The 12,535-nt window shown below is 29.3% G+C and overlaps 1 protein-coding gene across 1 annotated transcript in view; it reads right to left on the reverse strand.

Moving 5' to 3' along the window:
- Nucleotides 1-12,535, reverse strand: part of LOC100197078 (uncharacterized) — a 134,302-nt gene that overhangs the window by 78,312 nt on the left and 43,455 nt on the right. Inside the window, exons 10-11 of the mRNA XM_065802339.1 lie at nucleotides 6,438-8,929; nucleotides 2,656-2,859 (exon numbers count right to left, since the gene is read on the reverse strand). Coding sequence (XP_065658411.1) covers nucleotides 2,656-2,859; nucleotides 6,438-8,929 — 2,696 coding nt within the window. The remainder of the gene's footprint in view (nucleotides 1-2,655; nucleotides 2,860-6,437; nucleotides 8,930-12,535) is intronic.

Raw genomic sequence — 12,535 nt, forward strand, 5'->3', positions numbered from 1 at the left:
GTGGTATATATTGATATAATACAAGTATTATTTATTATTTATTTATTGAGCTACATTGATATTTGTGCTTTATATACAAACATATAACTTTACATATAATATTTTGTGTCTAACTTTTTTTTTAAATCTATAATTTTGAACTGTTTGTTTTTAAAGAAAATATATGAAAAATTAGAAATAGTTTCTTTAATTTGTTACGTGTTTAATATTTACATTTAGGCTTTTTCTATTTCAGTTGCTGAGTAGAATATAACATGTTGTTTAAAAAGAGCTCTTTTAACACCAAGAAGAATATGAAACTTGGACAAAGAACTTAATCCAGTTTTAAGCACCACCAAGAAGAGGCTAAGTGGTAATTTACGAAGCACTCTTGAATGAAAGGAGCCGGGTGCCCCAGAAAAACCAAGTCATTAGACGTTTCAAATTTCTTGAATCCGCAACCAAACAATGGAGATAGAGAGGGAATCAGTGTAATTGTTGTTGAGCTTAATGCCCTATGCTTCAACTGAAGAAATGGAGCACTTTGACGGAAAAACATTGATGGCTTCGAATATCAGTCAGTGGTCCTCAAGAATGAAGCAAAAAAAAATTAAGTTGACTGTACTCAAATTGAAAATTGGAAAAGGTCAAACAACTACAGAAGCACTTCACAATGTGTTAAAGGAATTCAACCTGTGAGGATCATTTGAGAAGATTGTTGCCAACACAACAAGTGTGAATACTGGTAAGTAGAAAAGTGTTGCTGTTTGGTTACTCCAAATGTTTGAAGAGAAAGGTTTCTACAAACCCAAGTTCATCAGCTGCCAACACCATGTGCTGGATAACATTCTTTGCATTGCCATGATGAGCTTAATAGATTGACTAAATCACCATACATTGAGTACTTCTTTGTGAAGAATTTAATGAGCAATTATGTTAAATTGAAATTAGTCTTCAACAACGGAAAAAAATGAGATTAAGGTGGCTGGAGATACAACGAGAAGTTTCTTTACCATCTCACTCATGTCTTCCATCACCACATTGAGATGAATGAGATACCCTTCATAAAGTTTCAACAGATCCCAATCATCAACAATGCACGCTGGAACTCTTTAGCCATTCAAGCCCTTCTTGCATTTATTCTGATGCCTGAAACCCGAAATAGGCTGCATAAAATCTGTTCATTCATTTCCTACTAATGTGCTGACCATTGGTTTAGTAATCAATCATTCCGCACAAAAGATATCAATCAACTCTCTGCAGTGCTGAATGACTATCCTAGCTGAATGACAAAGGTTTTTTTTGTTAAACAAAATTTTTTCAACAAATGACAGTCAACCACCAACCAGCATATATTGCTTGCCACCTTCAGGATTCTTGAGGCTTCAATAAACTCTTGACCAGGTTGAACACTTGGAGTCTTAACCAAGCTGGACTCTTTATATATTGTTACACTTTGTCAATAAAAATTTTTTTCTCATAACATTCCAAAACCTTAAATCTTGCAAATTTATTAACTGTCTTAAAATTAGTTATGGCTTAAAATTATTTATCTCATAAAATTAATTGTCACAAAATTAATTATGTCTTAAAATTAATTATGCCTTAAAATTAATTATATCATAAAATTAATTCTCTTAAAATTAATTAAGTCTTAAAATTAATTATGTCCTAAAGTTAATTATGTTTGAAAATTAATTATGTCTTAAAACACATTGCTTCGAAATCCAAAAATTATCAACTTATCTGAAAATATTGAGAAGCAATGTTTAGACTGCATTAGTGCATGCAGTAATGGTGATACAATAGAAGTCTAAATATTTTCTTTTAATAATTTATTCAAATAATTTATCTAAGCGCGTTTTATTCCTAAGAGTTTCAGTACATGACATCATTGATTTTTTTTGTTTGCATTAGAGATCAATTATGTAAACAAACAAAAAAGTCAATGACATCATGTACTAAAACTCTTTGGAATAAAACGTGCTTGAATAAAATATCAAGCCTGTAGATTGCAGCGTATATTATGCTGACTTTTTGGCCTACAATAAAATGGAAAAGGCGACCTTTAATTAAAATAAAAAAGTGATTTTTCTTGGTATTCTTTTATTCTTTTGTTTTAATCATAAAAATTTAAAAATTTTCAAAATTTAATTATTTTTTCAAGTTTTTAAATTTAAAAATTTTATTTGTAAATTTAAAAACTTAAAATGAAGTTCACTTTTTTGCTGTACAAGTGCAATTTCACCAGACGCAGGTTTTTATTTTCAAAGAAACGATCATCTCAATTCACCAAAACTAGAAAACCAGTTTTGTTTAATTTGTGCGTTTTTTTTTGTCTTTCAAGAGGACCAGAAAAAAATAAAAGTTCCTGTCACCATCTCAATTACTTATGAAACAAGCAAATAATGCACCTAATGCCCCAAATCTTAAAGCTACCAGCGCAAAATCAGTTTAAATGATTATGGAGATAAATAAGAAAATTTTCTAAATGAATTAAATAAGGTTAATTCATTTGGCAAGAGTTTTTCTTAAACTAAATAACAATACAATAAAACAAAAGAAGTTAAATGAAATACATTTAAAAATTAAAACAAAGTAATTAGAAACAAAATTATTTGTTTAAAAAGGGGAAAAGGAAAAAAAAAACAACTTAAATAAAATATCCCTTCTTACCACTGCTTCGTTCAACAGTTTTTTCATAACCTCCATCAATAATAATTCTTAATGGACAAGGTACAATTTTAAAATACCCTTTTTTCACAGCTGTTGTACTATCAATTACATCACCTGTTCTATTGTCTACCATCTGTCCAATGTAATTAACTCTATAAACACCATATTTATTAAGGCTTTTACCCATAAGAATATACCTTTCACCTACAAGAATGAAATATAAAAATTTTAAACACTAAAAAAAATATTTTAAAATAAATATTGATACAATAAATATTGAAGATTTTAGAAACCATGTTTTTGTGCTAAAAAAAATTTAAAACTTATTAAACAAAAGCAAATTAAGAAAATTTATTTCATTATTAATTTTGTTTTCAAATTATTTTTATACACTAACTTTAAAAAATATTCTAAAAATTAAATCAACAAATTAAATTGTTGTTTTTTTCTTTAATAATTTAAAAAAAAAAAATTAAGAATTAAAAAGTTGGCAAAATTGATAAAAAGTAAACAACGAAGTCAAAAAAGTCAGGGGCACTCCATGTCAAATTAGCAAAAAAAAATATTGGACTATTTTTTGAATTTGCTAGTTTTGACATATGGTGGATGATTATTTGTAAAACCTGAAAGTTTCATGATTCTTTACAGTTTTTAAGATATTCATGTTTAAAATTTGCTGATTTATGCAAATTATTTTGCACAATTTCTTTACCATTGTTACAATTCATTTACAATTTTTTGTTATTAAATAGCAGTATTTAATAATGGAATGTGGTATCGAGCTAAAATTATGTACATAGACATAGTAATTTAAATGTCAATTTAAAAATTTTTCTAAAACATCATAACTACATTAAACTGAATAATAAAGACAATTAAACTAGATAATAAAAATATAACTTAAATAATAAAGACATAACTTGAATAATAAAGACATAACTTGAGGTACTTTGACTGGCAAAATGTCACCTCATTTAATTTTTTCGGTTTTAAAATTGAAACCAATCAAATTATAAACTTGATTGATTTTTAATTTTAAAAAAATATAAAAAAAAAGATTTAAAACTTTGAATGCAAACAGAAAATGTTTATTATTCCATTTTTTTGTCTATTTTTTTAAAAAACTTCAATTTCTTAATAAGGGAGAGTTGTTGAAATTAGAAAACCTAAGACAAAAACATTTTGAACTTTTTTATATCAACTTGTTTCTCCGTGCAGCGGCCTTGTTCGTTGAGGTTCGTGTTTCGGATTTATAGAGTTGAGAGAGGGTTATAATCACTATTAAGTAGCCTCCTTATCTGTAGTGGCCTTCTTGGCCTTGAGGAGGTGAATAACAAAAAAAAAAAAAAACAAAAAAAAAAAAAAAAAGTATGATTTGATTAATACAAACTTTTGACGTAATTTAACATAATTGATTTTAATGTTAATGTAAATAAGTCTAGTTTTGACAAGCACCATTTTGTTTCAATTAAGTAATCAAAATGGTCCGATTCCTAAATTGAATTTTGATTGGAACTGCTTGCTTGTTTTTAAAAAGAAAATTCTTTTCATCTTTAAAGTGATAATTTAGAAACTTCATTCGAAAAACTTTTAATAGGATTAAAATTGCCTGGGAAAAATTAAATTCTACAAATAATTAATTGTAATAAAGCTTCAACTATTATCATTTTATTAACTAAAATCACTAAATAAACTATTATTTTTTAGCTTTATAATTGTAACAATTTTTTTTAACTGTAACAATTTCAATGCAATATCATGCTCACAGCAACTTTCAAGACAAGTTATTAACATTTTAGCAGTAACTACAACACAAAAAATAACTCACAGCAATTACTCATGATGATAATGCTGTTTTCATTTCAACAAATAAAACTTGTTGCTGTATAAGATATTATTGATGTTATTGACTTTTAATTGTAACATGATCACTACATTCTTATTTTATGATCACTATATGATTTGTAAATCTTATAATATAAAAAACTTATAAGATAAGTTGTCAAAATTGCATTTTAAACACAAAAAACTATCAGCAATATAGTTACTCACATTGGTAATGTTTTTATCACGTTGATATTAAAAATAATATTTGTTGCTGTTTAGAATATTATCAATACTGATTATTGATTACCACTATTTGCTCATTTTATGATCACTGTATGATTTGTAAATAAGAATATCAGTAATAATAATGTATAAAAGGAAACACATAAAGTGCATAAATATTTTTACTCAAACTAAATAAAATTCTAAAGAATATTTGTTTAATTTAATTTTTTTTTTTTTTGTATGTTAAAAGATAAAGATCTATTGAAAATAATAGGAAAAATTAAAGAACTTAAATCTTGGAAAAGTGTTTTATTGAATTAGAATGTTGATTGCCACAAGCAAACTTTAATGAGAAAACCTTTTAGAAAATCTTTTGTTTGGTTTTCTATTTCTCTGGACTTTAACGCTTTATTCAGACTAAAAATAAATAACTTGCTAGCATTAATTGTGTGCATTGCATTTAAGTGATACTTCAGAAATTCTTCGATGATAAGAAAATTCAGCTTTGCAGTGGTTACAAATCGCTTTAGTTCTATCAACTCCACTTTGGGGAAGAGATTTAAAATAAATATCCCTTTTTAAGATTTCGGTACCTTTTTCCATTTTTATAACTTTTCTCTTCTTTACATCACTCTTCATCAAATTTATTTATTCGCTGCCTGAATAAAGCATTAAACTTTTCAGTTGCAGACAAAAAACAGTAAGTAGAAAGTGAAATTTCAACTTTGATTTAAAATAAAAAACTAATTGTCAGAACCTCACAAATGAGATCTTATTTGTTTTGTTTTTTATAGAAAAAAAAAGTCTAACTATTCTTAGCCTCTGTCACGTGATCAAATCTAACACGTGATCAAATGCTGTTTTTGGCATGGTCAAAGTGACCAATGAACTTTCAAAATAAAAAGTACATCAACACGTGATAAACTTATTGTTAGCATTAATTAATGTAATGTGATAAAAATGCAACTACAAGCTCTAATATATATATACATACATACATACATAAATACATACATACATACATACATACATACATACATACATACATACATACATACATACATACATACATACATACATAAATACATACATAAATATATATATATATATATATATATATATATATATATATATATATATATATATATATATTGCTTAACAAGGTATTTTTGGTATATATTTGAAGTCGTAAAAACATAGAAAAAAATAATATGAGGCAACATTAATTTAACTGCCTAAACTTACCAAATAATCTACAAATTATGTACAAGTTATTCAATTTTATACCATAAGCCATGATAAGAGTAATAATAATTAAAAAAACATTTATTCAATTTTTTTTTTTTTTTACCTTAGTAATACTAATTTTTACAAATAATCAATTAAAACTGGTTTTAAAAATAATCATAAGCCCTTTAAAACTGGTTTTACAAATAATCATAAGCCCTTTAAAACTGGTTTTACAAATAATTGCAAGCCCTTTAATATAAGTGAAAAAAAGTGAAATCCCCATTTACATGAAGTAAACTAGACAACTTAAAAAAAACAACCTAAAGTGACACTTTATTATACAATAAATTTATATAACTAGAGTTGTCTTACAATGGTTATTTATTAACTCTCATTAATAAAATAACCATTGTAAAGCAACTTAAATAAAATATATTTTTTATAATATAGTCATGAACACATCTCATACCTCTACCTCAGCTCACTCTAAAAAACTTTACCTAAATCTTGATCAACAACTTTAGACCATGTTGAATTGTTTACTTTATATTCTATAACAATTTTTCTTATTAAAATTGCATTACTTCTTGAGCAGTTTCTTCTCATGACGTATTTAAAGATTGTACTTTTGCATTTGTAAAAATTTTGATAGCTGGTTAAATTTTCCTCACTGCTTGCAGCAGAACTTGCAATTTCAATATATGGGGAGTAACATGGAACATCAGTTATACGTAATAAAACTATTTGACTCACAGATGACACTTGATTATATGCAGTAAAGAGTATACTGTAAATACCAGGGCTTTTGTATGTATTACTAAAAGTATTAGTGGACGGGTCACTTATTGGACCCATAGGTTTATTACAATTGGTTCCTCCAAAAACTTGTGAAGGTGTACCATCTTTATAATCAATTGACAAACATGGATTTCCTGGGAGGGGAGGTTGAAAAGTCACTGTGAAACTTATTGGTGTATAAACTGAGCCACTTCCAGCTTTTACTATAAATGATGAAACAGGTGTAATTAATTTGATATTTGAACAAGTGAGGTCAGTACTAACATTATTGGTTGAGTTAATGCAGACTTTTGCCATATAAATAATTGAACCAGACCAATAACTTTTTTGAATCTCAATGGTGTTATTAATTGCTAAAAATTTTCCTTTACTATTTCCATCAATAACCAGTAACCCAAACACACTAACATTTGAACCAGATTGATCTTGTATATTTATAAAAATGTTGCAGTCAGCACTCATTGCCATATCATTTATATCTCTTACAAGTGCAACGCCAGTAACAATACTATTGTTGTAACAACGAGCTTTAATATCAAGATATGGTTTACTAACAGGATCTTGTGATAAAACAATAGTAGATGCAAAAAAATCATACAAACGATTTGTGCACGAGAGTGTGACATTGTACTGGCCAGCTAAAAACTGATGATTTGCCTCTATAAAACCAACTGGTCCAACAAAATCAGTGTAACTAATGAAAAATATACTTGTTGCACTTCCATCACTAAAGTTAAAAAAACAATTAAAATAATTTCCTGAAATAAATGTTAATTTGATTGACATGGCATTTGTTGAACTTGTTGGAACATGAACAAATCTTGAAGAGTTAATAGCATATAGGGGACGCTGAACACATAAATTTATCCAAGTAGATTCAATAGAAACAGGGTTTGTAGCAACCACTGAGTAATTGTAACAAAGCCTCCATGGAGAATATGATGTATTTACAAGTTGACTTGTAGTGTTAAACAAAGTTCCATTATCTAAATTTATCAAAAAGAGAACGCGTTTTGCTTCAGCGTTATGTTCTGATGTCAAATAAAGAGTTTCATTTTCTTCAATCCAATCCGTTTTATTGGTACCTTCATATTCTTGCACTAGTTTTATATAAAGGTCTTTTATTTCATCTTCAACTATAGCTATAACGCAACATGAGTCATTACTAATATCATTTATAAGAGATAAACAAATATTATAATCTTGTTTTATTGTAAATTCAAATGAAGCAAAACCTCTTAAACCAACTAAAATATCTTGAAAACTAATTAAGCTATTATTCAAAGAAATATCCATATCATAAATAACACTCTTTGTTTTGCCATCACCCCAATCTAAATAAATGTCTATACCAGTTCCATTATCAATGCTGTAAAATATCTCAGTTGGCGTCATATAAACTGTTGGTTTAGTTTCAATATTGCATCCATAAATTCTATCTTGCACCTCTTGTTGAACTGTTTTGTTCATTCGACTAATTCTATTAAAAACTAAAACAAACACACTGTAGTTTCCTGACCTTGCATAAGTATGATTAATGGAGGGAACATCATAAGTCCCATTAGTGCAAGTTGAACTTCCGTCTCCCCAATCAACACAATATGTTTTATTTGTACCTATTGTATTTTTAGAAATATTGAGAAGTCCACTGACATTTGTTTCCATTGTAGTTACAACAAGGTCAAAATCTTTAATGGCATCTTCAACGTAGCCCCAATCATTGATACATTCTGTTTCTAAATTATTAGTTGCACAAATTGTAATGTTGATAGTTTTGGCAAGTTTTTGAAAAATGTTTGTTGATATGCCATATATTGAACTTTCACCTAACCATAAAGGTAAGCTACCATTCATCTGCAAAGCATCACTTTCAAGAAAGTAGTTTATTGTTATTAAACCACACCCAGTTAAACTTATATCAACACTTAGCTGACTTTCAGATGTTCCAACAGGATTAATTGATCCATTTGCTCTAATTGGATCTTCATTTGTATTGAAAAAAGACAAATTACGTAACCCACATGTAACGTTTAAGGTAAGGTTTGTTATTTGAAAACTCAAATCAGTAAACCCTTTCACGGTAATGTTAAATAAACCAGGTTTAGTAAAGGTATGATTAAACTCTGAAGTATTAAATATTTCATCATAGACTCCAAATTTTTTTATAACAAATTCATCCCAATAGACAGCATAACTAAAAATTAAACAGGTATAGATTTAACAATACTTCATAAATTTATTTGTTTACAAAAAAATATATGTATATTATGAATAACATGCACATAATTAGTTATTATTAGTTAGTAGTTATTTTGTTTTTAATTAAATAATTTTATTTTTAAGTTGTTTTAAATTTGAAAACTTCTTAAACCTTATAGGTATAAACTTCATATTTATAATTTTGTTCAAATTTATATATAAATATATATATATATATATATATATATATATATATATATATATATATATATATATATATATATATATATATATATGTATATATATATATGTATATATATATATATATATATATATATATATATATATATATATATATATATATATATATATATATATATATATATATATATATATATATACATATGTATATATATCTTTAAAAATTTACAACCAAAAAATTTTGTAAATGCTTTTTATAAGCAAGACAACATGTCAGGTCAGGTTATCCTGCCAATGGTAACATGTAACCCAATACAATCTGCTTCATGTCCTGCTGCCTTATAGGATATGTCTTTATAGGCACAGACTAAGAGATGCCAACTTCGACTTAAACACCACCTGCCTGAGGGCACTCGGTTGAATGAAGGCTAGAGATGGTGTCTAGATAAAAATACTCATCTTGGGCAGATGTTAAATGCCTTTGGCTACTGTCTTGAAGAAGGCCTCCTAGGCATAGTATATCTAGTATGGGATGTTAAATACTAGATCTTCTTGACTCAATGGATAGGTTTTGCTTGTGTCTCTGTTTTAATGACAAAGCAACTCATTCTATTATCTCCTAATAAGGGTACAGCTCAAAAAGTCAGTTTTATGGTTTGAGGCCGGCTGGTAGTCAGGTTTCTCGAACTCTGTAGTAGCTCTCAGAGACGCTGATTCCATCAACAGCTGAAAAATATCAAAGTATTAAAAGGTGCTCATGGATGGTGTCCCTGTTTGTACTTTTGGTGTGCATTGCGGAAGCCACATTTGGAGCCCTTTGTTATGGCTTAGAATTTATTATTAGTAATGAGGCAATTGCTTGAGCTATTAAACAGTGTTCTGAGTACCAACTATGAGTCAAGTTCTTCAACAAATATAAAATGAATAAAGTACTAAAAACTATAAAACACAAAAAACCATCATCATCACCGAGTTCTCTAAACCTATCATTCACTAATATTCGTGGTCTTTGAAGTAACTTTTCTTCTCTTGAGTCTTATCTCTTACAAAGTTCACCACACCTACTTGCTCTTTGTGAGACTAATTTGAGTTCAGCTGTCTCATCTTGCGATCTTAGTGTTGATGGTTATCTTCCTTTAATTCGTAAAGACTCCATTAGTCACATGCTTGGCCTGGGCATTTACATTCATACTAATTCACCCATTTGTCATAAAACTATGTTTGAATCACAGACTATTCTTTCATGTGCTTTCATTTAGCACCACTTCACTGTATTACCTTTCTCTTTGTTGTATATCGCTCTCCTTCGCCTCAAGACTGCACTCTTTTTGATGTTATTTCTGACCAAGCCCTCTCTCTTTATCCATCAGCTAATATAGCTGTTCGGTGACTTTAATGCTCACCATTCTGAATGACTTGGCTCTAGTGTCATTGACTCTGCAGACATTAAAGCCCACAACTTTTGCCTTTCTCAACTTCTAACTCAAATAGTCAACTGTCCAACTCGCAATCAAGACAACCCGACTCATTTACATTCTCTACTCAAACAACGTCTTGTTTCTAATCGTAGTCAGTGCTCAGCTTCTCGACATTCACCCTTAGGTGCTTCTGATCACAGTTTAATCTCTCTAAAACTAATATCTCATTCTTCTTCATCACCTAAATCCTCCTATTATTGTACCTCTTACAACTATCTTAAAGCTAACTGGGATTTATTCTGTGATTTTCTTCATGATGGCCCTTGGATAAAAATCTTTCGTCTTCCAGTCGAAAATTGTGCTTCTTACATAACTTCATGGAGCCAGGCTGGCATGGAATCTTTTGTTCCCTCTAAACAATTCCAGCCTCAATCTCCTCCATAGTTTTCCTCACATTGTGCTGTTGCGATTACCAATTAAAACCGTTCCTTTTATATCTATCAGCAAAAAAATTCCCCAGAAAACAGACGTCTGTTTATTACTGCTAAAAACCATTGTAAAAAGACTTTGTCTAATGCCAAAGCCTGGTATTCTTAGATCATGAAATCTCGTATCTCATCTCAAAAATTAGGCTTTCATGACTTCTGGAGAATCTTTAATAGTATTAATAATAAGAGCAAATCTTTAATTCCGCCTCTCTTGAATGATCCAGACAATGTCACCTCACCTAAAGACAAAGCTGAACTGTTTGCTAAAAACTTTTCATCAATATCATCTCTTAATTCCACTAGTTAGGTTCTACCTGATATTGCCAACAAACAGGTTGATCAATTGCTTGACATTCATATCACTCTAGCTTCTGTATCTAAAGTGATTTCCTGCCTAGACTCTTCTACAGCTTTGGCCTGGACAACTTACCTGTTATTTTCTTGCAATAGTGTTCTCTGGAGCTGTCGTTTATACTCTCAAAACTATTTAACAAGTGCTTCTCAAAGTCTTGCTTTCAAGCCTACTGAAAAGCGGCATCTGTTATCCTTATCTTCAAAAATTCTGGAGAGTGATCTAATTAGTCTAACTACTGTCCCATTAGTCTTCTTCCAATCATAAGCAAGGTTTTGAATCTTTAATTAACAAACACTTAATCTCTCATCTTGAATCTAATAACTTACTTTCTGACCATCAATTTGGATTTCAATCTTCTCGTTCTACAGCTGATTTGCTATAAGTAATAACGGATAAGCTTGATCGTGCATTAGATAAAGGTGGAGAGGTTAAGGCAGTCGCTCTTGACATTTCAAAAGCTTTTGATAAAGTTTGGCATGCTGGTCTTCTCCATAAGCTTTCTTCTTATAGTGTATCCGGCAACATCGTCAAGATTATTGAATCCTTCCTTTTCAATCATAGCATAAAAGTTGCCCTCGATGGAAAGCACTCTTCTTCTTATTCTGTAACTTCAGGGGTTCCTCAAGGTTCTATTTTTGGCCCTATACTCTTTTCAATTTACATTAATGATTTTCCAGATATTCTCACATCTAAGGTGGCATTGTTTGCTGATGATACCACTATTTAATCTTGTTGTGATAAGACACTAACACTCTCTGATTGCTTGGAGGGGGATTTTGAGCTTGAAAAGGATCTCACTTCTGCTACAGCATGGGACTCACAGTGGCTGGTGAACTTCAAAACAGATAAAACTTGATTTTTTCAGCCAATCGTTATTTCAATAAGTTAGATCTTCCTATATTTATAAATGGTGATGTACTTGATTTGCATCTACTCTTCATCTTCTAGGATTAACTATTACTTCCGATCTTTCTTGTAAACCATATATCAAATCTGTTGCAAAATTAGAGTCTGCTAAGTTGCATCTCTTTATCGAGCTCGACACTTTATTACTTCAGAGTCTATTCTCTACCTCTATAAATCTCCAATCTGTCCTTGTATGGAATACTGTTGCCGTATCTGAGGCGGATCTTCTAATG

The sequence above is a fragment of the Hydra vulgaris genome, chromosome 08 (genome assembly GCF_038396675.1).
Source record: "Hydra vulgaris chromosome 08, alternate assembly HydraT2T_AEP".
Taxonomy (NCBI): Eukaryota; Metazoa; Cnidaria; class Hydrozoa; order Anthoathecata; family Hydridae; genus Hydra; species Hydra vulgaris.